At 36.3% G+C, this 22,267-nt stretch overlaps 1 protein-coding gene across 3 annotated transcripts in view; it reads right to left on the reverse strand.

Moving 5' to 3' along the window:
• The window catches only part of EPHA3 (EPH receptor A3), a 331,506-nt gene that overhangs the window by 50,645 nt on the left and 258,594 nt on the right, over nucleotides 1-22,267 (reverse strand). For all 3 annotated transcript variants that reach the window (XM_006215602.3, XM_072966918.1, XM_072966925.1), the window contains 5 exons: nucleotides 21,243-21,405; nucleotides 13,976-14,078; nucleotides 13,214-13,278; nucleotides 7,041-7,166; nucleotides 1,040-1,225 (listed from right to left, as the gene is read on the reverse strand). In XM_006215602.3, the coding sequence (XP_006215664.1) occupies nucleotides 1,040-1,225; nucleotides 7,041-7,166; nucleotides 13,214-13,278; nucleotides 13,976-14,078; nucleotides 21,243-21,405 (643 nt within the window). The remainder of the gene's footprint in view (nucleotides 1-1,039; nucleotides 1,226-7,040; nucleotides 7,167-13,213; nucleotides 13,279-13,975; nucleotides 14,079-21,242; nucleotides 21,406-22,267) is intronic.

Genomic DNA, 22,267 nt, shown 5'->3' on the forward strand with positions numbered 1-22,267 from the left:
GGAAATCCAAGTATTATTTCAATTATACCATGCTCTTGTAGTAAGGAATTGCCTTTCTAGTCACACTAAAATGAGAATAGATATTAGTGCCATTTGGAAAGTGCTCTATGTAATGTTAAAGAAAAACATCATTGTGAAGAATTTAATGTGTAATGTCTGTTGGTAACCATAGAATATGTAAATGTGGTGCCAATGAATTATCCCCTAAAGGATGCCAAATTCCCTGCCATATGCTGTCTTTCACTCTAGGAAGTTTGCTGCCAATTTAGCTTATTCTTCATCCTGTGGTCCAAAACCTTGAGAAAAAAAACAAATCCCAGAGCATTCTCAAGAGGTTTTCATTGGGACTAGAGCCAAAAATCACATATCTGCCTCACGGGATGCCTTCTGAGCTTGGCTGGAGAAACCATCATGGAAATAAGTTCAGCTCTCTTCCACAGGCTGTGAGCCAGAGCTTCCCCAGAGCAGTCAAGAATCCAGCTGGGACTCTAGATCAGACTTATTTGAAATCCACAGAGACCCGAGCAAAGGGCTTGGGTCTAATGTGATCCCAATCTTTACAGCTCAGAAGCAGTCCCCAAACTCCCATAATTTTTCTAAAGCCAAGAGGGTAAAGATTTGGAAGCTTAAATAAAACTGGTGAACAATGAAAGAAAAGGCAGCTAGCTGGGAGTTCCCAGCAATTTCTGTCAAAATTGAGTCATCGTTTTTCCTTGCTACTCATGTAACAGAGAGTTCCACACAATTCACTTAACTATTTTTTAATCAGCATGTCTTAATATAGTCCAATGTTTAGCTCCTAAATTTTTTAAGCTTTTTAAGATCTAGGATAGCACTGTCAACCTAATACTAGTTAAATATCTTTGATCTCTTGTCAAAGAAATACATGTTAATCCTAAACATTTTGGTGGCGGTGTGTGTGGGGTGGTCAGGACTATCAGGTGATAATGAAAAAAAATCAAAATTCTTAAATTATTGACTTTGGGTTTAAACAACCTTGACTCAACAGACACAAAATCGGTCTTATGATTTTACTTACTTTTAGTAACAACTCCCTCTAGGCGAATGATATTGGGATGGTCAAATTGTCCCATAATGCTTGCTTCTCCTAAGAAGTCTCTCCTCTGCTTGTCTGTGTAGCCCACTTTCAGGGTCTTGATGGCCACTGAAATCTCTTTTTTTGAAGGAAGTTTTAAGCGACCACTGCACACCTCTCCAAATTCACCTGTTAGGATGCAGAAGATCAAAACAAGACAAGGTAAGGAATTCTTAAAAAGTCATCAGTACAGACCAACTATTTCCTCTCAACAATTCCATTCAAAGTATTTACACTGTTGACCTGCAAGACGTACACTGTAGGCCTCCAAATTATTTTGGATGGTGGTAATTTGAGACTCCCTAAGAAACCTCAGGAAATACATACACTGGCTGGAAAAGGGACCTTGTGATAAGCTGCATGCATTTTGACGCACTTTACTGTGAATAATGAAATATGAAAGAAAAAGAGGGAAGCTGAGAGCTGTATCTTTTAGACTTTTCACTTCTTGTTCTTATAGCTACCATTTTCTGGGGCTAATCAACAGACTAGCCCTGATATAATGAGTCAAGCACTGGATAAAATTTCAGTCATTTCTCACTGTTTCTGTTTTTACCAAGAGGGCCAATAAGCTACGTATTCTGGCTCTCTGAAAATGAGAATAAAAGCATACACTATCGATGCATTTTACTGGAGTAGTGTATGTTGCATTATGGACATACTAATTGTAAAGTTCTCTGGGATTCTGAAAGGAACACAATAATCCAACAGTATCAAATCTTATTTATAGAATCATTGTAGAAATATTTTCTTACATCCTATGGGCTTCAATAAAAAAAAGTTGTCTTAAATGAACAGTTAATCAGAATTTGTTGAATATGGAGTGTTGCTGATTTTACATTTTCTAATTCAATGATAAAATACTGCCTAGAACTATTTTGGGCGCCATCTTCATGTAGATGGTGTTTGAGAAGATTTGCCCACAACTCTTTGATTTTGAGCTTCCGAGAGCAGAGACCCTTCACATTCTTTTCTGTCTCCACTGCTGCCATCGTGATTGTCACAGAGTAGTGCCACATATAGGATGCTCCTAGATCATAGAAGAAATTCTAATCTTGTGTGGATTACTAGATGGATTTTGTACAACATTTAAAAAATCTCTCATTTAATAGCAAATGAGAGATTTTTCTGAAAAGAAAAATTACGTGATCAATTTTTAGGCTCTCTATGGAATGGAAAAACATTCTTGGTCCAACCCTCTCACTCTGAGTTTTGGTACAAGTCCATGCCTCACAGGTCAGCCAGAGAGAGGTGCCAAGAAGTCAAATGCTGCTTCTCTAATTTTTGTCCAAGTTAAGTCCTTCAGCCCACAAAAGCAGCAGGTTGTCCTACGGATTCACCAACTGTATCACGCCAAGTGACTGGTTTTCTCTCAGGAAGTCCTAAACTCCCCTGGACTTGATCCTTTCTCAGGAATCCTGTCTTGCCACTATTTTCAAAACAACAACTTACACCATAACTTGTCAAAGTCATTTAAGGTCCAAAAGCCATTATTTATACATTTATTTCATAAATACTCACCAATTGGCAACAGTATGACAGATAGTATGAACAACACACAGAGACATAATGGTAATAAAGGCAGATCTAATTTCTTCCCTTCAAGGAAATGCAGAGAAGACAGTAATATCTGCAGCTAGAGTGTTATTTTTTTAGAATTATAGGGAGGATTAGGGGCAGAACTTAAGAAATGTTCAATGATCTTTTTTAATGTCATTGTAGATGTGTGAGGATTAGGAGGAGAAGATATGATAAAGTTTGGGTAAATCATAAAGAAGCATCCATAATGAATTTTCGTTTTCTGAAAAAAAGTTCTGTCATTATCATGATCAATGTGGTGTAAGGATGGTGTTTTACATTTGGATGTCAGGACCATTTATTCTAAGTGACAAGCCACTTGTCAGTTTACAGGACAGACAGTACAGAACTGTGGGGCAGAGCATAGATTCTGGAGCCTGACTGTGTAGGGTCTAATTCTGCCTCTGTCACTTATTATCTGTGTGATTTTGAATTACTATTTTAACCTCTCTGTGCCTTTGCCTCCTTATCTATAACATACGGACACGAATTATGTCTACATCACAGGATTTTTTGTGCAGCTACAGTATTTAAAGCACTTAGAACAGTGCCAGACTCACAGTAAGTGCCATCTAAGCGTAAGTCACTATTTCTTCTCTGAGTTCAGATCCATCTTAAGAGGGATAAATTATCTGTCTGCCTCTTAAGAGATAGATCAAACTGAAGAATAAGTATAAAGGTGCTTTTAAAATGTCAAATTCTGCATGAATGTAAGAAGAGATGGTTGTGATGATGATGGTGATAACAAGGCTGCTGTCATATTGGCCGAGTATTTGTAAGAGAAAGCGTGTTGTGAATATACCTCACTAGGGAGACCAAGGGAAAGAGGCAGAATTTCAAGTGGGCCAATTTGTGTTTCTCCTTTTGTGCTCAGTTGGATAGCTGGATATAGGGACATGTCATTTACCTTCAAAATTCAGAACATGGTGTTTCAGTAAGTCTAGTATCTAAAAATCACAAAATTTACAAATGTGACTATTTACTCTGATAAATCCTAAGAAATGGTCACAAATACATTACACTAGACATAGAAATGTTAACTATTAATTCAATTATCTTTATAATAACTATTTTAAAAAAATAGTGTTGAAAAAATAAAGACTGGGCAAATGCAATGCCCAATCTTTCCATCTGGCCAAGTTTTACATGGTCATATTTGATTAATTTTGCACCTATAAGAAAAAAATTTAGATCCTGTCGTTTCTAAATAAAAGTACAGCTACAAAAAGATCATTTGAGAAGACACTACCTGATTTTTTAAAATTCAGTAAGTGCATCAGTTTTTATTTGTTCTTTGGAAAAAAGTATGCTTTATGAGAATGGGTAAACGGTATTTTGATATAAAGTACGCAATGCACAACTGCTCAAAATAAAATTTCTTACTCTCACTGATTTCATTTAAAACAGAGGAAGATGTACTTGTGTGTAAGTAGAATGATCCTCTGCACTAGCCTCAAAGCCCATTCTCCTTCCACCGTTATAACAAGAGAAGAATTAAGAATATGTATATTGAACAATGTTGCTGTGTCAGCTAAGCAGTATACATGGATTATCTCAATTAATCCTTTAAAAAGTCTTAGAAGGCACTATTGTGATCATTAGTGTCTAGTATAGATTTACAGTTGAAAAGTACAAGATTCAAATTTCAGTTTCCTAATTAATAACTATGTGATCATGAACTGTTCAAGTTTCAGATTTTTTTCTGGTGAAATGGAGATAATAATACCTACTTAAAAGGCTAATAAAATTAAATATCATGTGAATGCCTAGCACAGAATAGGAATTAAATAAGTATTCTCTACCTTCAGAAATTTTCAGTATTTGATTTTTGAAATAATGGTTGGATCGAGGACTAAATTTAGGAATTTTAGTCATTATAAATTCTTCACTAATGAAAATTTACTACTTTGAGAAAATTAACTCATGGCTCAGTTTTAATTTTGTAATTTGCAATATGGGTACAATTCTTCTGATTATTCAATGCATAAATGAAAGTTTCCATTGTATGTATTTCTTTGTATAAAATTTGTGACATAAAATTAGAGACATATTCCACATATATAGTCTTTCTGAATATTTAATTGACTGGGAAAGTTCTGTCATTGAATGAAAGATTCAGCCTTTTAACAATGGAAGATAGCTGCTAATCAGTTTAACATGATTATTATCATTTTTGTGGACAATATAACTTTTAAACATTAAAAAGATATAGGAAGTGGGTAAGGGTATACATGAAAGAAAGCTGGTTATGAGTGGATCGTTACTGAAGTTGTTGTAGAAATGGGTACATGCAGGTTCATTACACTGCTATACAATTTCATCTATTTTTGTAGATATTTAACATTTTACAAAAAAATGTTTAAAAATTTATAGCTTTCAAAATCTTGATTTCGTATTCTACATTGATAATGACAAATCACTTAAAGGCTAACCAGACAGACAGAATTGGGTATGTATATTATACTGCACTCCTTCAGGAGAAGATAACCAACCCTGAAGATACATGTGTTTCTGAACAAAAATGGGCACAACTGTATAGCCCTTAATGTGGCAAATGAGAGAACTGGCTGTAAAACCCTGAAAATGGAGCATATGCCTAATTTTTTTTTGCATATATATTTGAAGAGAGAAAGGAAATAGAGGATTTGTCCTAATTTTAATGAGCCTCAGGGATTATTAAGTGATTCAGTACAAATAGCCTTTCCCTTTATCTCATTGATCAGGTATTATTTTTAACGAGTGTGCTTTTCCTCACCCCACTGTGTCTTAGATATCTGGCTTTGTCAGTAACATCCGTGTCTATAAGCTTTTACTAATGCAGAGTGTCCCAAATTTCAAGGTCACAATGTGAATGTCTGGTCTTCTGGATGCTGGCTGACCATAGTGGGCTCGCCTCCTCTCATGACATTCTCCAGTTGAGTGTGCGAAGTCCTTTGCTGCATATGCTACTGCAGCTTCCGTGCTGGAGAACAGTGCACTCTTGTGGGGCAACATTAAAACCAGCATGACAGAAACCCTCCACACCATGGAGCAGCTGATGAAGCTCACCATACACATGACAGTCCTTGATACAAATGCGGATTAATTTTAGCTGCATTAAAATGAACAGTGAATGTGTATATTCTTGTCTTAGATTGTGAAAAGAGAAGTACCTACTCTAGTTTACTTTTATAAATTGCTAGTTTCATATTATCAAAGTACCTGCACATGTCAGTTTTAGGATACAACACTAAGAAAATTAGAAGAGAAGATTTAGTAAACTATCATTTTATTTAGATAATATGTGAATTACTCAGATTAGCCTGCTTGAAAAATAAATACTGCTTGAGTTCTAAATACTGCTTTGGTGCACGGAAAAAGAAACAGAGAAAATTATATGCACACTTGTACAAAGAAGCATCAGTCATATATATGGTACTTGCAGAAAATGTAATCTGATATGGTTTGCATAATTCAAAGAGCTCATTTTTCAGTCTTTCACTCCATTTCCCATATCAACGTAACTAATTTGTGTTTGTTTTTAGAAGAATATTGAAGAATGAGATGCTTGTGTAAAACTATTGCATAGTATTGTTTATTCTTACTTTTGAGTAGTAATTGTATTCAAATGCAAGCTATATACACTGTGAATGTCCATGTGTTTATGTGTAAATGTATAAAATACCGTAATTTTATAAATATCTATAATCTTATTGGAAATAAGCAACCACTATAAATAATCACTCCATAGGTGTTTTATGTTAATGAGTTTATGGTTAAGTTAATAAGTAGAAGAAAAAGATGTCTATATGAAAACAAGCTTCAATACAAATAATTTAAGACTGGCAATTACAGACAAGTATTAAAATGGAGTAGTTCAGATTATTTCAGCTATCCCCTCAAAATAGTTGTGATGGAATTTGTGTAAAACATATCCTGTATGACTTTATTTTGTGCTATTTTTTAAATTCCAAAGAAGATTGTAAAATTACTTTTTTCTACAAATCAAAGTTTCCACTTAGTAGGCTAATTTAAAGTAAGACACATTTTTATCCTGTTACCCCCTTTTAGCCAAACAGAGTGACACATGATCAGCCCGGGGAGACTGAGCTGCCACGGCTGCCGCCTCTGAAATTCAATAAATAAAGAGCTGGCTGTGGTCTCTGGGCCTGTAAGTCTGACACCTTTGAAATCACTACATTCCATTAAATGCCCCTTCATTTATTTACTGCCTACCTTTCATCATGAAATCAGAAAATATCCCTTTTCATAGCAATGTACTTAGTCCTGTGAACCTAAGCAATCACTCTCAAGCAGCATTTTTACTCATGGTTGTAAGCTTGTAATTAACATGCAAGGTTGGCAGTGGGCTCACAGCAGTGGTTACCTGCTCCGACGACTTTGTCGATGGAGATGTTGGTGGCATCCAATTCCTTAGCAAACTCATGAACTGCTTGGGTAGGGTCTTCGTATGTGTGTGGGTCAACATAAGTTCTGAGACCTGGAAGTTTCACTGTTTAAGGAACAGAAGAAAGGCATTATTGTAGTTAGACTTATAAAACCTTTCTGAGCAAATTTTATGATAACATTATTAGTTCAAAAAAAAAATCCCCATGACATCAAACTGTGCCAAACTCAGCTTATTCTGAGGTATCACTGAAACTGGCAAAGAGGCTGGAATAAGTGTTGAATAATTTAAGAAAAGAAGTTCCCCCTAAAGAAACATAAAGAGGCACCACAATAAACTTTCTCTGCAAAAACATTAGAAGGAAAATGGACATTCAAGGAGGGGAATCTTAAGGTGAGAAAGGTGGTTCAGAACTGGGGAGGCCCAGTAATTACAAACAGCACAGTAGTGACTAAATGCCATCACACTATCACACATTTATGATTCTACAAACAGTGCAGTAACCACATATCTGTGACAGCACCACATCTCACAATAAACGAAAGTTTGTGAAATACTTAGATAAGGTAGGATAGCTGCTTTAATGGTAGATAAATTAAAGGATATAAAAGGGCATGTCTTTTGTCTGCCACTATTCGGCTTTCATTAACGTTCACAATCAAAATTCCTGCCCACTACAATTAAAGATCTATTTTAAGCTGTGAGGATATGTATATATAATATGGGTGTAAAATGTATATACTAATATAGTATCAATTAAGTGAAACCTTATTGTGTAACTTTTCAACATAGTTAAAGGTAATATAAGTATTCTTTATAAGTTTAATAATGGTGCTGAGGAGCTAAATTCCAAACAAATCATATTTATAGCTTATTAAATAGAACTTTCTTCATAGTGTATTTATATATTTAATTATTCTGAAGGTTAAAAAATTTCATGATATTCTATAATGAAACACAGACCAAAGATACAGAATAATCATTTTGGATTTGATTTAATATTAATTAAATTCTTATTATTTGAAAAAATAATTCATATTAGAGACAATTTGGAATGTTCACGAAACTCTTTCTCTAAAGAAAACAAGACTTTTAAAAAGGGAATCTAAAATCTATTAAAGTATATAAACATGCTCTAACATTAAAAGACATTGTAATTTAACTCCCACAGTATATGTACTAACATTATTGATTTTGATTTTATTTTGGTAACACTGGTAAAAAAAAAAATTGGTAAAATTATTTTAGCAAGGGACATGGATACTAAATGGTGATATATTTTTTCATTTATCACACTATACCATTAAAGGATTTTTTAATTCTAAAATAATTAAATCACATTGTCTTTTCTGCTATTACTTTTTTTTTAACCGAAGTACAGTTGATATACAGTGTTGTGTTAGTTTCTGGTGTACAATATAGTGATTCAGTTGTACATATACATATATACATTTCTTTTCATATTCTTTTTCATTATAGACTATTATGAGGAATTGAATATAGGTCCCTGTGCAATGCAGTAGGATCTTGTTGTTTATCTATTATAAGATACCACTTTTTAATGGAAGAATCTTGTTGAACACTGTGGGATTACCAGAGATTTCTTTGAGCCAGTTTTGTAGTCTGTCTGACATAGGTGTGGAGACTGGGATGACAGCAGCTGTTCTGGAGAGCCTCCAGCACAATGGACATTCGGCCAGTGAGTCTAGGATTTCAGAGTTTTAGGCTAAGAAATGACTAGCTTTCTGATCTACAGGACAACTTTGTGAATGCCATGTTACATCACACTTATGTTCCTGTGCAGCTTAGAGGTTTTGAGTGAAGAAATAAAGGTGTGAGAATAAATGGACTATAAAAGAGATATGGTAGCTGGGAGAGAGGGGAAGTAAACTCTACTTTCCCCAGCTACTTCTACAGGTAATTTTGAGACAGCTGAATAGGAATTAGGGGGTGAGGGAGCAAATGGAGAATGCAAGAGAAGACAGTTTAGCGCCACTCCTACCTCTGAGACAGGAGGGAAGGGGGCAGGGCACAACCATTAAGAGAATAACACAGCAATTTGCACCAAGATGGCGGAAGATTCAACTCCCAGTGGACCTCGAGGCCCAAGGTGGCAGAAGATCTGACTTCCAGCAGACCCTAACCTTCATTATATGCTCATTGTGATATATTAGCTTGGTAAATGGCACTCCCATAGGTGTCATGACAGTTCCAAGAATGATCATAAAACGTAAAAGAGTGGGTGGTGGCCCAGCTCTTGGGAATCCCTACCCCTTCCCCAAAGTAATTGGAATAATCCTCTCACTTGTTAGCATATGAAATAACTGAGCTCATAAAAACTAACAACCTCACACTTTGTGGCCTTTCTCTTGCCTCTTGAGATGGCCTGCACTCTGTCTATGGCGTATGTATCTACTTTTACTTTAAATGGAACAGCCACCTGATGCCTTGTGGCTTCTCTGGCCTTCTGAGATGGCCTACCCTTGGTCTATGAAGTGTGCATCTCTCTGAACAAATCTGCTTTTACTCAACTTTGGCTCACTCTTGAATTCTTTCCTGCACAAAGCCAAGGACCCTCACTTTATGGGGACTTGCCTGGGACCTGGGACATGGCCATCCTCTTGTGCCCCATTTTCCTTTGTCACCTCTGCCTGGTGTTGACCCTGACACTGCTAAGGAGCAGCCACTCTCCGTCCTGAGGCAGAGAGTATGTGATGTGAGATGACACACATATTCAGGGAGTCAACATCCACAGAAATGAGAAAATGGCAAGTATTTTGCCCCTGCTTTGGGCAAACTGTGAGTGGAGTAGCTTTTGATCTGCTTTTTCAGTTCTTCTACTTTGAATAGCGTAGCACAAAGAATCCGCTAGGCATCAGAGAAAGAAGCCCTGGGCAACTTGCTATTCAGGTGCCTCGCACTGAGTGCCTGTTACGTGGTCAGTGCCCGGGGAACGATAGAGACTATTGCCATTATTAGTATTTTCATGTTAAGAATGTTTATTCACAAATATGAATATTATGGAGGTTTCCTGGAGATAGAATCTGGGCTCAGAAATGCCCATTTCTTTGGAGCTCACACATCGGTCTGCATGCTTCTGCTGTTATTATAAATGTTGCTTCCTATAAAAACAGTCACTCATTAGTAGAGTGGCCCACTATAATTTATTATTACACTGAAACTATTTCTGACATTATCAGTATTAAGACACTTTACCCTTAAAACAAGCAAACAGATCAAGGAAAGCTATCATACTTTTTTGCTTTGGGGTAAGGAAAACACTAAAAGTAACTATAGATTTTCTAAAAGACATTAGGAAAAAGTCTTCTCAGAATCTCTTTGTTTAGTCAATTTGGTTACATTTTAAAGAAGGCACATCAAATGGAAGTGAGAATACATGATCATCCAGTTTTGATTTTCCCCTAATCATAGTAAGGTCAGGAAACAGTAAGGAAAGAAAATCTAGCATTCCTTTTCAAAGAAAAAAAATAGGACCTTTAAAAATAAGATAAAAATGAATTGTTTTTCTGGTAAACAATTACAAATGTTTTACCTTGCTGAACTTAAGGAAATCAGTTTGGGAGAGACTTACTGGCAAAATAGGGGTATGGGTTTAAGAGATACAAACTACTATGTATAAAACAGATAAGCAACAAGGATATATTGTGCAGCACAGAGAATTATAGCCATTATCTTGTAATAGCTTTTAATGGCTTATAATTTGTAAAACTCCTGAATCACTATGCTGTACACCTGAAACTAATATAATCTTGTAAATCAACTATACTTAAATTCAAAAAAAGGACTTTACAAATATGATTATAAAATGAGTTGTTGGGAACAATGTCTCAAACATTCCAAATAAGCACTGGCATTAAACAGCCTTGAAAGTGTGCTTTAGAGTTACCCTCGCATACCTGTCAGCCCCAGAGAGAGAAAATGTTTTACTAAATAATCTAAAAATTCAAGTCTTTCCCCAATAAAATCAATCAAATTCATTGTGATTGATTAAAATCAAGTAAATTGCTTCTCTACTCACATAACAGTTAGGGAAACAATACAAATACAAACACACACACACATGCAGACATCCCCAAGAAAAATGGCCTGTTCACTGCGGGAGCTTTGGCTGCTGATTTTTAACTGCCGCCCCCAGAGGTTCCAGGAATCAGGTGATTCAGGATGCGAGGCACATAATCCCTTCACACCAATAATTAAGGGCAACGCACAGAGTAACTGGGCTGTGTCAAGAAAACCAGATAATAAACACATGCACATGTGTTAAGCTGTACTACTTTACAGCTCGTTCTTGCAAACACAGTAATTTCCATTTCCATTTTACCAGCATGAGTTGCCCTAAGGATAGCAAAAAAGTAAAAAGGCCCAGCCAGAGAGGGCAAGGGGACAGGATCTTAGGAGGTGAAACACATTTCTTTCCTTTTGAAGCAATATTATAGGATTTGTAACAAGGCTGGAGGGAATAGTTCATAGCTGGAGCTTTTCAAAGTAATACCAAATAAATGGTCTGAAATAAACCAGCTGTAGCATTAAGACGCAGAAAGTTTATGACATGCATATAAGTTACTTTATGCCCTCACAGCTAGGATAAAACATTTCTTTTTTGTTTGGCTATCATAAGAATATTACACATTTGAAGACAATTTAAGTTTCCACAAACTCCACCATGAAGACCAACAGCTAAAGCAGTTGGGGCGACAGAGGAACCTGCCTACAACTGGCACACAGGAATTCATCAACGTTCCAAAGTCATGAGATTCATAATTCCTATGTAAAGAGCCAAATCAGTATGGTCTTGTTCTACAGACAATACTTACATCCATTGTCCCACTCAGATTAAGAGCAACGGAATCCACAGGAATGCACCTGCCCTGGCTAATTTATGCATGGTCGACCATGACTCAGTGTTTTAGGGGATCATGAAGAAAAAGCCAGATAAACATCCTGTAATCGGCTCATGCACTCTGGTAAGACTTTTGAGTTGGCAACTTCACTAATCGGGAATGAGATACTGATATTAGGAAGATGATACTTGGGACTGTCTGTGAATTTTTCTATGACTTCGATGAGATAGATAAAACAAACAATACTCTCTACAAACTCCACTGCTCTGTCCACTCTACTTCAACCTATGTTTCGGAAGACTTTCTTTTCTTTCTTCAATCTACTGAATGCTTCCTGCATGGTAGCAACAGGTCATTGAGTTTTGATCTGAGTTATAACTAAAGCTATACCTTTTAGATGGAAAGCCAATGACGGATAAGAAGTATCACATTGAACTAAACGTATTTTCAGAAAATACAAAAGTGAAGGCCAAAGAAAATCAGGCTTACAAGACTGTATTAGTTACGCTGAAATTATTTGAGAGAATATAGGCATGAGGAGAGCCTCTGTACAAATTTCCACGACAACATGCTGTTCCCTTCAAGGCCACTGATTAGCAATTATGACAATAAACTGAGCTATAGTTTGAAAAAGCAAAACACCTGGAATGATTTGTTTCGCCAGAAGAAACAGAAAGAAAAACAAAACTGCGTCTTTATATTAGATACAAATGCTTTGTTTCTGAAAAGAGTATTTCTTTTAGAAAATATTAAAAAAGAGATGCCAATGGTTGGTATTAAAATAAGGGCGGAAAGTGCTGGCTTTCCTACCAGTTGGATATCATGTAACTCCAAAATAAACAGTTTATTCTAAAAGCTCTTTCCTGGTTGGTTGACAAAATGGAGTAAGGCATTCCACATAAACAGAGGTTGTTTATATTTACTTGGCAGTTAGGAAAGGGAAAAGGCTCCTATTTAGATTTTAGCAAAGGACTGTTAATAAGGAAACGGAAGATACGCTTTGCCTCTCAGCCACGCAGAGCAGACTATAGCATGTACTCCCCATCGTGTGCGTTATTTGAATATAAACCACCAGTTACCCTTCACGTTTGCTCAAGTCTGCTGAAATGTGGCCATGTAACAGTTACCTGATGCAGAGCCGTGCATTCCCATCTCCGTTTAAAATAAACTTAACCTGTTCCATTTTTGGATTCTCTTCGTCAGGGGGCAGTCAGTTATCCAGTTATAAATTATTAACTGCTAAAATTGAAATGGTGAAACCAAAACAACAAAAATCATTTAGAAACTTACAATGCCCATTCCCAAAATGAAGTCTTTTTTCATCTGCACCATGCTTTGACTTGTAGCCACAGAACCTGGAGGTAAATCAAAGGAAGAGAACACAGAAAGAAAATATACTTAAAACAATCATCTAAGCTCAGAATGTGCAAAACACAAAAAATAGAGCATTTCCCACAAACAATTAAATGCTTTAGTGAAAGTTTAATGACTTCAGATTTTCTAAATCCTCTATAGAAAGCCTCTTTCTCTGGGGACCCTGGAAGGCTGCCTAATGAGGAGACATGTAGAGCTGCTTCCCCACCGTGCAGACCCCTTCAGTTCGGTTTTTATAATGGCCCTCGAAAGTGTTTATAGTATTTTTTTTAAACAACTGCTGTTCAAATGAATGAAGGGTAAAGTTTCCATTGTTAGTGATTAGTGCTGTGCAGTGTTACCAGTGTTCTGGGTGAGAAAGTGTCAGAGAAATCTGGGGTGTATTTGAAGAGTGAAGGGATAATTGGTAAAAAGAAAGTAGAAACTAGGAGTGAGGTCAAAAGAGAGAAGTGGTGTGTGTTGGAGAGGGGGCGGGAACTTAGTGAAAAAAAGAAACTCAAAACGTAAGATGGAGCATCAAAAGAAAGGGAGGGAAATGAGAAAGATGGAGAACACAAGTGGAGACATTCTTATTTGTTAAAGTACTTTACTGACCACACTCTTCAGATTTTCATAGCAATTGGGGGGAGCATGAAAAGCGGTGCTGAAAGTAAGTCATAAAACAGACTGTGAACTCACCTCCCAATCAAAACGTAGGTGACGACCGTGAGAAGGATGATTGCTACTGCCGCTGAAATGGCAATCATTACCACTTGGCTATTTTCACCAGAGATGGAGAAAGCTGTGAGGTTGAAGAGGAAAAAAGTCAGAAGAGACCAGGCATTAACACATCATAACCAACATCAAAATGGAAACACTGATAAATTAAGTCATATTTATTCTGCTTTTACCTGAAATATGCCTTACTGCCTGATACAAGGTAAAAAATAATTCTTCACTCAGCGTAAAAAAGGAGATATTTTGTATAATTTTACTTGAAATTTCTCATTAGTAAGATGAAACACTCTGTTTCATTGGCATCAATCAACACTATTGAGTGCCTATGGCGTGAAACAGGTGGACTGCTTTTCTCCATACTCACTGGCAAGAAACCATCATATAAAACAGAAGTTATCAGAGAAACATAGGAAATAGGTAAGATTTCCCTGAATAAAATTACACAGCCTTTCTCATTAAGCTTGTTTAGCCTCCAATATCCAAATTTATCTTAGAGTTGGTGTAACACCTGTGCTGTGGACCTCAACACACATCACCACCAAATTGTTCCTGTCTCTGCATCTCCTTCCTTTATAAACAGCCCATCACTCATTCACTCTCCTATACAAGGTGTTGGCAAAAATAGCCCAGGAGCCATGTCTAGCTTGACATCAGTGTTTGTATAGCTCAGAAGCTTAGAACAATTTACAATTTTTAAATGGTTGTAAAAAGTCAAAAGATTTTGTGACATGAGAAAATTAAATAACATTCAAATTTTGGTGTCTATAAACAAAACTGCATTGGAACACAGCCACAGTCATTCATCTGCATATTGTCTACGGTTGCTTTTAGGAAACAATAGCCAAGCTGGGCAGGAGCAACAGAGACGACATGTACACAAAGCCTAAAATGTTTATTTTCTAGCCCCTTAAAGAACATGTTCACTGACCCTTGACCTAGACCAGTGCTTCTCTTAACTTTGATGTTCATACAAACCACTCGGGGATCTTCTGGGCAAAGCAGTTTCTGGTTTGGCGGTCTGGGGGGAGGACTGAGAGTGTGCATATCTTATGAGCTCCCAGTGATGCTGATGCCTCGGATTCCAGACCACAACATTCTGAGTAACAAACCATTGACATAAAGTCACCTTGTCTTCTCCCTCTCCTGATTATTCTATATCCAATTAATCACCAATTTCTTTTAAATGTTTTCGTTTCCAGCTTCATTTCTCTTCTGGATTACAATTAGAAATTCCCAATTGATCACTATGTGCAGGCCTTTCCAATCTTTTACCTGGCCACCAGAGTATTCCTTCTAAGCCCTGAATCTGATTATGTCATTCTCGTGCATAAAAGTTTTGCAGGGCTCTCTATCACTTTCCGGATAAAATACCTGGAAAGCCATTTCGGATCTGTTCTCTGCTTAAATCCTCAGCCTCATCTGCTAACAAAATCCAAAGCGTTCTCATCTCTACACTTCCTGAAATATACGCAGTTCCTGGAACATTCCTTCTCATACACTCATACATCAACATTTATTGCTCTTGTAGTAAATGCTGACTAAACAAATGAATGAGCGAGGTATCAAAAGAGGAGCTTAGAAGAGAGGGTTTAGTATACCATCACCTCTCTGGAAGCCAACATCCCATCTTGAACCTGATGAAAATCTAAGTTTGGAAGCTTTTCTCTAAAATAATGCAGTTTAGGAAATAGTTAAATGATGCCAATACAGAGACATGGCAGATAGGCTGTTAGAAGTTTTCCAAGCATCTGAAAAAAAGATCTCAGAGTGAGGCAGGATGGTACACTCATAATATACACTGTGACAAGCACTTTGTTCTTTACTATCACAAAACTGTTGTTCACAGCACTGTGGCAGCCATGGGGGTGCCTGCTGGGATCTCCCTCCTGCCCAGCCTACAGTGGGCAGACAGCCTCCAGCTGCCGCACCTTCAGGAGCCGCCGCGGCCGGGCTCTCCTCAAGGACTAAACTTGGCAAGGGGCCTGGAGCCAGACCGTTTCCCCCCAGTGTGGGACTCCTTTGGGAGGAAGGGCGGTCTTCACTCTGGAGCTCCCCACTGGCTTGGCGAGCCGCTTGGAGCTCTCTGAGGCTTCTCCTCCTCAACCCTTCTTCTGTCTCTCTTCAGCTCGGTTTGAGGCTCTGCTCGGCCACTTCTGCTCCTCCCCTTTTATTTTTTAATCTGTATCCACTTCTCGCCCCAAAGCTCTTGTAATTCCACCTTAGTATCTGCTTCCCGGAAGACCTGGACTGATACATCCCTAGCCATTGGCTATAGATCTATGAATCGTTTGTAAAATAACTTAATCTTGCAATTGAATAATGCTTCAGGAACATGTAATAATTGCTCTGTCTCATGCTTTTCATTTTGCATACTGTAATAACTTGTAAAGAGCAACAAGTTCTGAATTCACTGGTAAACTTTAGCCAGTTTTGGAAATAAAGGTCAGTGAAACTGGTGGGGAGGGGGTGGCTATGAGGCATGATAGAATAAAGAAGAATTCTCTATTCCTTTTTCTGTTCAAGACAGGATTAAACTAGACTTCTCTACAATTTCCTCTAGCTCTAAATATCTATGAATCCAAGAGATGACCTAAAAACACATGACCACATCAGACCATTTTTGTTACTGAAATTGGCAAAACTTTGAATAAATAGTATTGATTAAATGTGTTATAGAGTTGTCTCATAATTTTACCTAGCATACTGTCAAAAATTGATATCAATTTGAAATTCCTTGGATGTTCAAATTATGTACTATTTATTTAAACACAAAACACACAGCATGAGTGCCCACTATACTACTATGCCAGGTAATATTTTAAGCACTTTACAAACAACACTTAATTCAAGCAACAGAAAACCCTATTGATAATGCACAATGATCTTCCCCAATTTCCAGACAGGGAAACTGAGGCATTGAAAATTGAAGTGGCTTGTCAAGGTCACTCTTATACATGTCAGTTTACTCCAGAGTCCTTCCTCTTAACACCTACGTTGTGCCTGCCTTTCTTGGGCTTTGGACTCAGTTTCTACCCACTGAGGGTTTCCAGACAGTTGGACTGTCTGCTTTCCCAAACATGCCAGTTAGATAAGTGGGGGCACCAGGCAAACAAGGTGGAGGAGAGGGAGGAAGGTCTGGAAGACGGTGTTACGCCTGTCTCCAGCATAAAGGGGCTTTACTTCTTCTGAATGGCTGCCAGTAAGGAACTGGTAAGAACCTGACAGTCATGACCTCACAGTAGCGAAAAAAACATAACTGGACATGACCCAGTGCTCACTGTAACACAATTAACATTGTGGTTTAGCCCCACATGGGTTTTTCTGTGTATACCATGGGAAAGGACATGTGCAAAGGAAACAATCATGACTAGGTTTTCAAGGGGCAAGAGCCATCAATCAATCAAAAGACCACCTCTCAGCGAGGGTATAAGAGAAAAGGCAAAACAGAGAGCACCGCTCTTCTCCCCTTGGAGCAGCCCACCTCCCCTTCTTGGAGGTGTACTTTCCCTTTTCTAAATAAATCTAAAATCTTTCACTACAAACTGTCTCCTGACTAAAACTTATTTTTCGGGTATGACAAGAACTGAGGTCTTTACCTTTGGGGTAACAATATCATCTGGACTCTTGCTTTAGTGGATGTTGTGTTTGTTCTAGGAAAGTTCTTTTACTTTTATACAGCCCATGCTTTCTGTGGGTCTTAGCATGACTTTTTTTTTTAAATGTATAAGAGCAGCACTGGATCAGTCCTCCAAAACCTGGAGGTTCTAGGTCCACTGACTCCACTGAACATCTATGCAATCTCAGAAAAAACACATAAATTCTGTGTCCTAGACCATGACCAAAAGTATATAATAGTATCTGGACAGCTTATAGAGCAAAATCAAATGAAATATTTATGAAAATATTTATACTGTCACAAAAATACATGGGTTCTGGAATCAGACCCATCATTTACCAGTTGTGTAACTTTAGAAATCTACTTAATCTCTCGATGCCTCTGTTTCCTCTTCTGTAAATGATAATAAATTTAATTGTACATAATAGAAGCACTGACTATAAATAGTAAGAAACTTTAAAACACTTAAGAAAATATGTGCTCCACTGTGTCTTCATATTGCTACTGTAAACTAAGTCCAAAAAATACTATCTAAATTCCAGGTAAAAATACACTATGTTCTACTAAGAAGCATGTATATGTATTATGGATGAAATGTTTATAATTAAAAAAAATAAAACCTAGAATAAGAAGCAAACCATTAAAGAAATACAGCTAGAGCCTTTTTTATATCTTTTAAATATTGATCTATAACAAATAAGACTTCTAAATCCTTAGAGTTTTCACGAATATATCATTTTGATTTAAAAAATGGAGTGAGAGTTTTGATTTTTGTCTTTTTCCTCCTAAGACAAAAGGTACTTTTTTCCTCCTCTATATTTAAAGTTGGGAAGAATTCTATGGTAAAGCAGTAAGAGTAAACTGATTAAAAAAAAAATCAAACTGTGCAAACTCAAAGATTTTTATAAATCAAAGTGTATGTTAAAAAAGTTATTTTTCTCTCTTCTTTCCATCTTCTCTATCAAACAATGGAAATATAGCAAATATAAAATTTATCTGCAAAAGTCCGAAGACTAAAGTTTTTAAATGGAGTATTTCTTAAACCTCAGACACTGAAGACTCATTAGACGATCATATATAACACTATCATAGAGATATCTGTGGTAAATCTGGAATCATATTAGAATTTTACAATTTATTGTTGTTTTTGCAAATTTACTTATCAGATAAGGTTAACTGCTAATTAAGATCATGTAAGGTTAGACTGACTGATGTTCCAAAATATGCATCAATATAATAAATATTTATCTAACAGTATTCTGTCCCTCCTGTCCCTCAGTATGGCTTTTTTTCTACCATATGATATAATAAACATTTGATTTTTCTATTTCTGTGATTTGTGATTTTCCTTGCTAAAGAAAATATAGGTTTGGTTGTTGTTAATTAAAATAACTACTTAATACTTTGAAAAAATTGAATCTGTAGTCATTTCAAAACAAGGAACTTTCTTTACACCACTTAAAAGTTACAAAAAGATTCAGAACTACTAATATTAAGTTGCAATTATATTTTGATATTGTGTCTTATAAAATTTTAAATTTGTTTTAAATCTTGTTCACACAGATTCTGTAGTTATTTTATACAGCATTTTGTTTCTAATGTCCTCAAAGAGTGACTTCTCCATGTTCATTCCATCACAGGAGGATTAGGAGAGGTCTTGAGGCACAGTGGTCCCTCATAGCCAAGGGGGATTGGCTTCAGGACTCCCACGGATAGCAAAATCTGAGGATGCTCAAGTCCGTTATGTAAAATGGTGTAGTATTTGCATACAAAGCACAGCCTGCCACATTGTTTAAACCATCTCTACATTATTTATAATACCTAACACAATGTAAATGCTGTGTAGATAGCTGTAAATACAATAAAAACATCATCTAAATAGTTTCTGGCTTACGGCAAATTCAAGTTTTGCTTTTTGAAACTTTCTGGAACTTTTTTTTTTAATGTCTGCCATCCAAGGTTGGCTGAACCCATGGATCCAGAGGACCAATGTATAAATTTGTGCTTTTGAAGATGGCAACTTTCCTTTGGTAGCAGGACTGCCATGTTTCAGCTGTGAGCTGATAATTTCTAAGAACACTAGATTCTCAATACCTTGCAGAAGGTAGAAATTGTTATTTTAAGCAGCATTTCTGTCAGATAAAAAGTATGTCATAAAATATTTATTCTATCATATTAACAGCTTTTATTAATCTGGAATGTTTCAATGAGATATGAAGTTTGGGCATAAAAATATTAGCATATCAACAACAATGTGATTTTATATTATTAATATAATATTTAGAAAATGGAAAATATAGATGCCAGGGAGAAATGGTAAAATTGGAACCATCAAAAGAGAATATTGGGTTTCCTTTCAGTGGAGGGCTGGGCATTGTCAGACTCTCCCTGGATATCTGTTTCTAAAGGTTGTTCATCTTTTTTTTTAAATTTTTTTTCCTTTCTTTTGGGGGGTGGGGAGAGGTAATTAGGCTATTTACTTATTTTAACGAAGGTACTGGGGATTGAACCCAGGACCTCATGCATGCTAAGCATGTGCTCTACCACTGTATATAGCTATAGCCTCCCTACAAGGATGTTTATCTTTGATTGTCTTTCTAGCCTGTTTTAACAGCTGTGAAATTAGTTGCAGACAATGGATAGTGATATAAATAATCCTTCTCATTACAGTTAGAGTGATATATTCACTAGAGATATGATTAGTTTGTGTGCATTGCAAGAGATGACATCAATCAGTATATTTATTGTCCCATAGTATAATAACCAGTTTTGGACAAATTAATCAATTTTTTTAAGTATTCTGGATTGTCTACATATGCATACACACATACACAAAGACACACACAAACATATACAAATGTGTATATATATGTGTATATGTATCTGTTCTTCAAATTTCCCTTTAAATCATTTAATCTCTTACTAGTCTCTTCATTAATTAATAAGTTGAATAAAATCTTTAACTTGTTTTTATTTTACATTAGTACCACAGCTATGATTTTGCCTTTTTGAAAATTATATTTTAGCAGAGGGGCTCTTCTAATATGAAGCAAATGCATGTGAGGAAAAGCAAAATGTCATGGGGAAAATGTTTGCCAATTTCAGACAAATTTGGTGTCAGAGACACAGGGCTATTCAAATTGCTTGTGAATGTGAATGAGGTGATGAATCAGGTTTTAGAAAATCCTTAATCTCCAAGTGATACAAGATTAACTGTGTTAAGGATTAAAATATTAAGTTCCTCATGGATCAGCAAGTTTCTTTTTTGTAGTTCATTGAATCATGCAATGAGCGTAGAATATTTGGATTAACAGGTACTGGAAGTTAAAATGTGATTATATTAAATAATGTTCCTCAAAGCAATTTATAGCCAACAGAAGACCAGAAGCATTCCAGGCATTAGAATATGTTTGATTTGTAAAAGAGAAAAAAAAATGATGTACCCTTACACAAACACAAGGACACAGTCCCAATGCTATGCACAATTATTAAATGTCCTCAAGCAATATATTTTCAATGTAAAACACTTAGTTAAAACTTAGAGTGAGAATGAATTATCAGACACATTTGCAACAGCCCTCCCACCATACACTATATTGAGAAAATACGTACAATCTGGGCTAGTTTCAAACTCAAACTTGCGACTGTTGGTCCCATATCCAGCGGCGGTCCGGGCTCGGATTTGGAATACATATGTAGTATCAGGCTTGAGGCTACTGATGGTAACATTCGTGCCTCTTGCCCTGAGAATGGTATAACTCGTCTCTTGTTCCTGCTTTGAGGTAAGAAAAATCATGTTAAAATCAAACCTTCCTAACGCTATCAAATGGTAAAAAAGTGAGCCACTCAAAACCAGTTCTTCTGGATTTTAACTCAGATCATAGGACTGATAAAAGAGATGACAATCATTTAACTCTCTAAATGTAACCTAGAGGCATTTTTAAGCTAAAACAATTTACAGAATTTCCTAACTTGGATAAATAATTTGTGCCCTGTACATAGGCAGGAAAAATTAGTTTTCAGTCTTACCAATTAATATATGGATGAAAATATGTTCTCTTCAAAGCCACAGCTGAATGAAACCTTCAGTCTAATTCCAAGAATAAACTCTCAAAGAGGAAAATGCCCCTTTGAATTAAACTTAACAGGAATGTCCTACTGATTCTCAGAAAATATTTCTATCAATTATAAGATATTAAACTTAAAAGGGCCCAGGTTTTATGCAGAGTTCTACATTAATAACTTTCTTAGCATCAACTACATTCGCACTGTATTTAATCTAAGTCACCGTGGCTTAGTAGAGACAAAAATCTTCAGATAAAAGTCTAGAAATTTTCCCAAATGGATTCACATTGTACATCAGAAGATTCACACTGCACATTAATATAAAGACTGTTTGTGTCAAGCCTTGTTTATAAAAATTGGATTTACACAGAACCGTGTTTTTCCTCTAACACATGTCAATACACACTGAGCACTTGGTGGGTAACCTAATTTCAAATAATGGTGAAATGTTGCTGCATGTGGGGTGGGGTCGGGAGTCTGTGATATAGAACAATGCATATTCTCAACCAAAACTATACAGAATATTACAGAAAAAATATGCATTACAGATACTTTTAAAAGATACTGATTAT

Source organism: Vicugna pacos, chromosome 1 (genome assembly GCF_048564905.1).
Source record: "Vicugna pacos chromosome 1, VicPac4, whole genome shotgun sequence".
In the NCBI taxonomy this organism is placed as follows: domain Eukaryota; kingdom Metazoa; phylum Chordata; class Mammalia; order Artiodactyla; family Camelidae; genus Vicugna; species Vicugna pacos.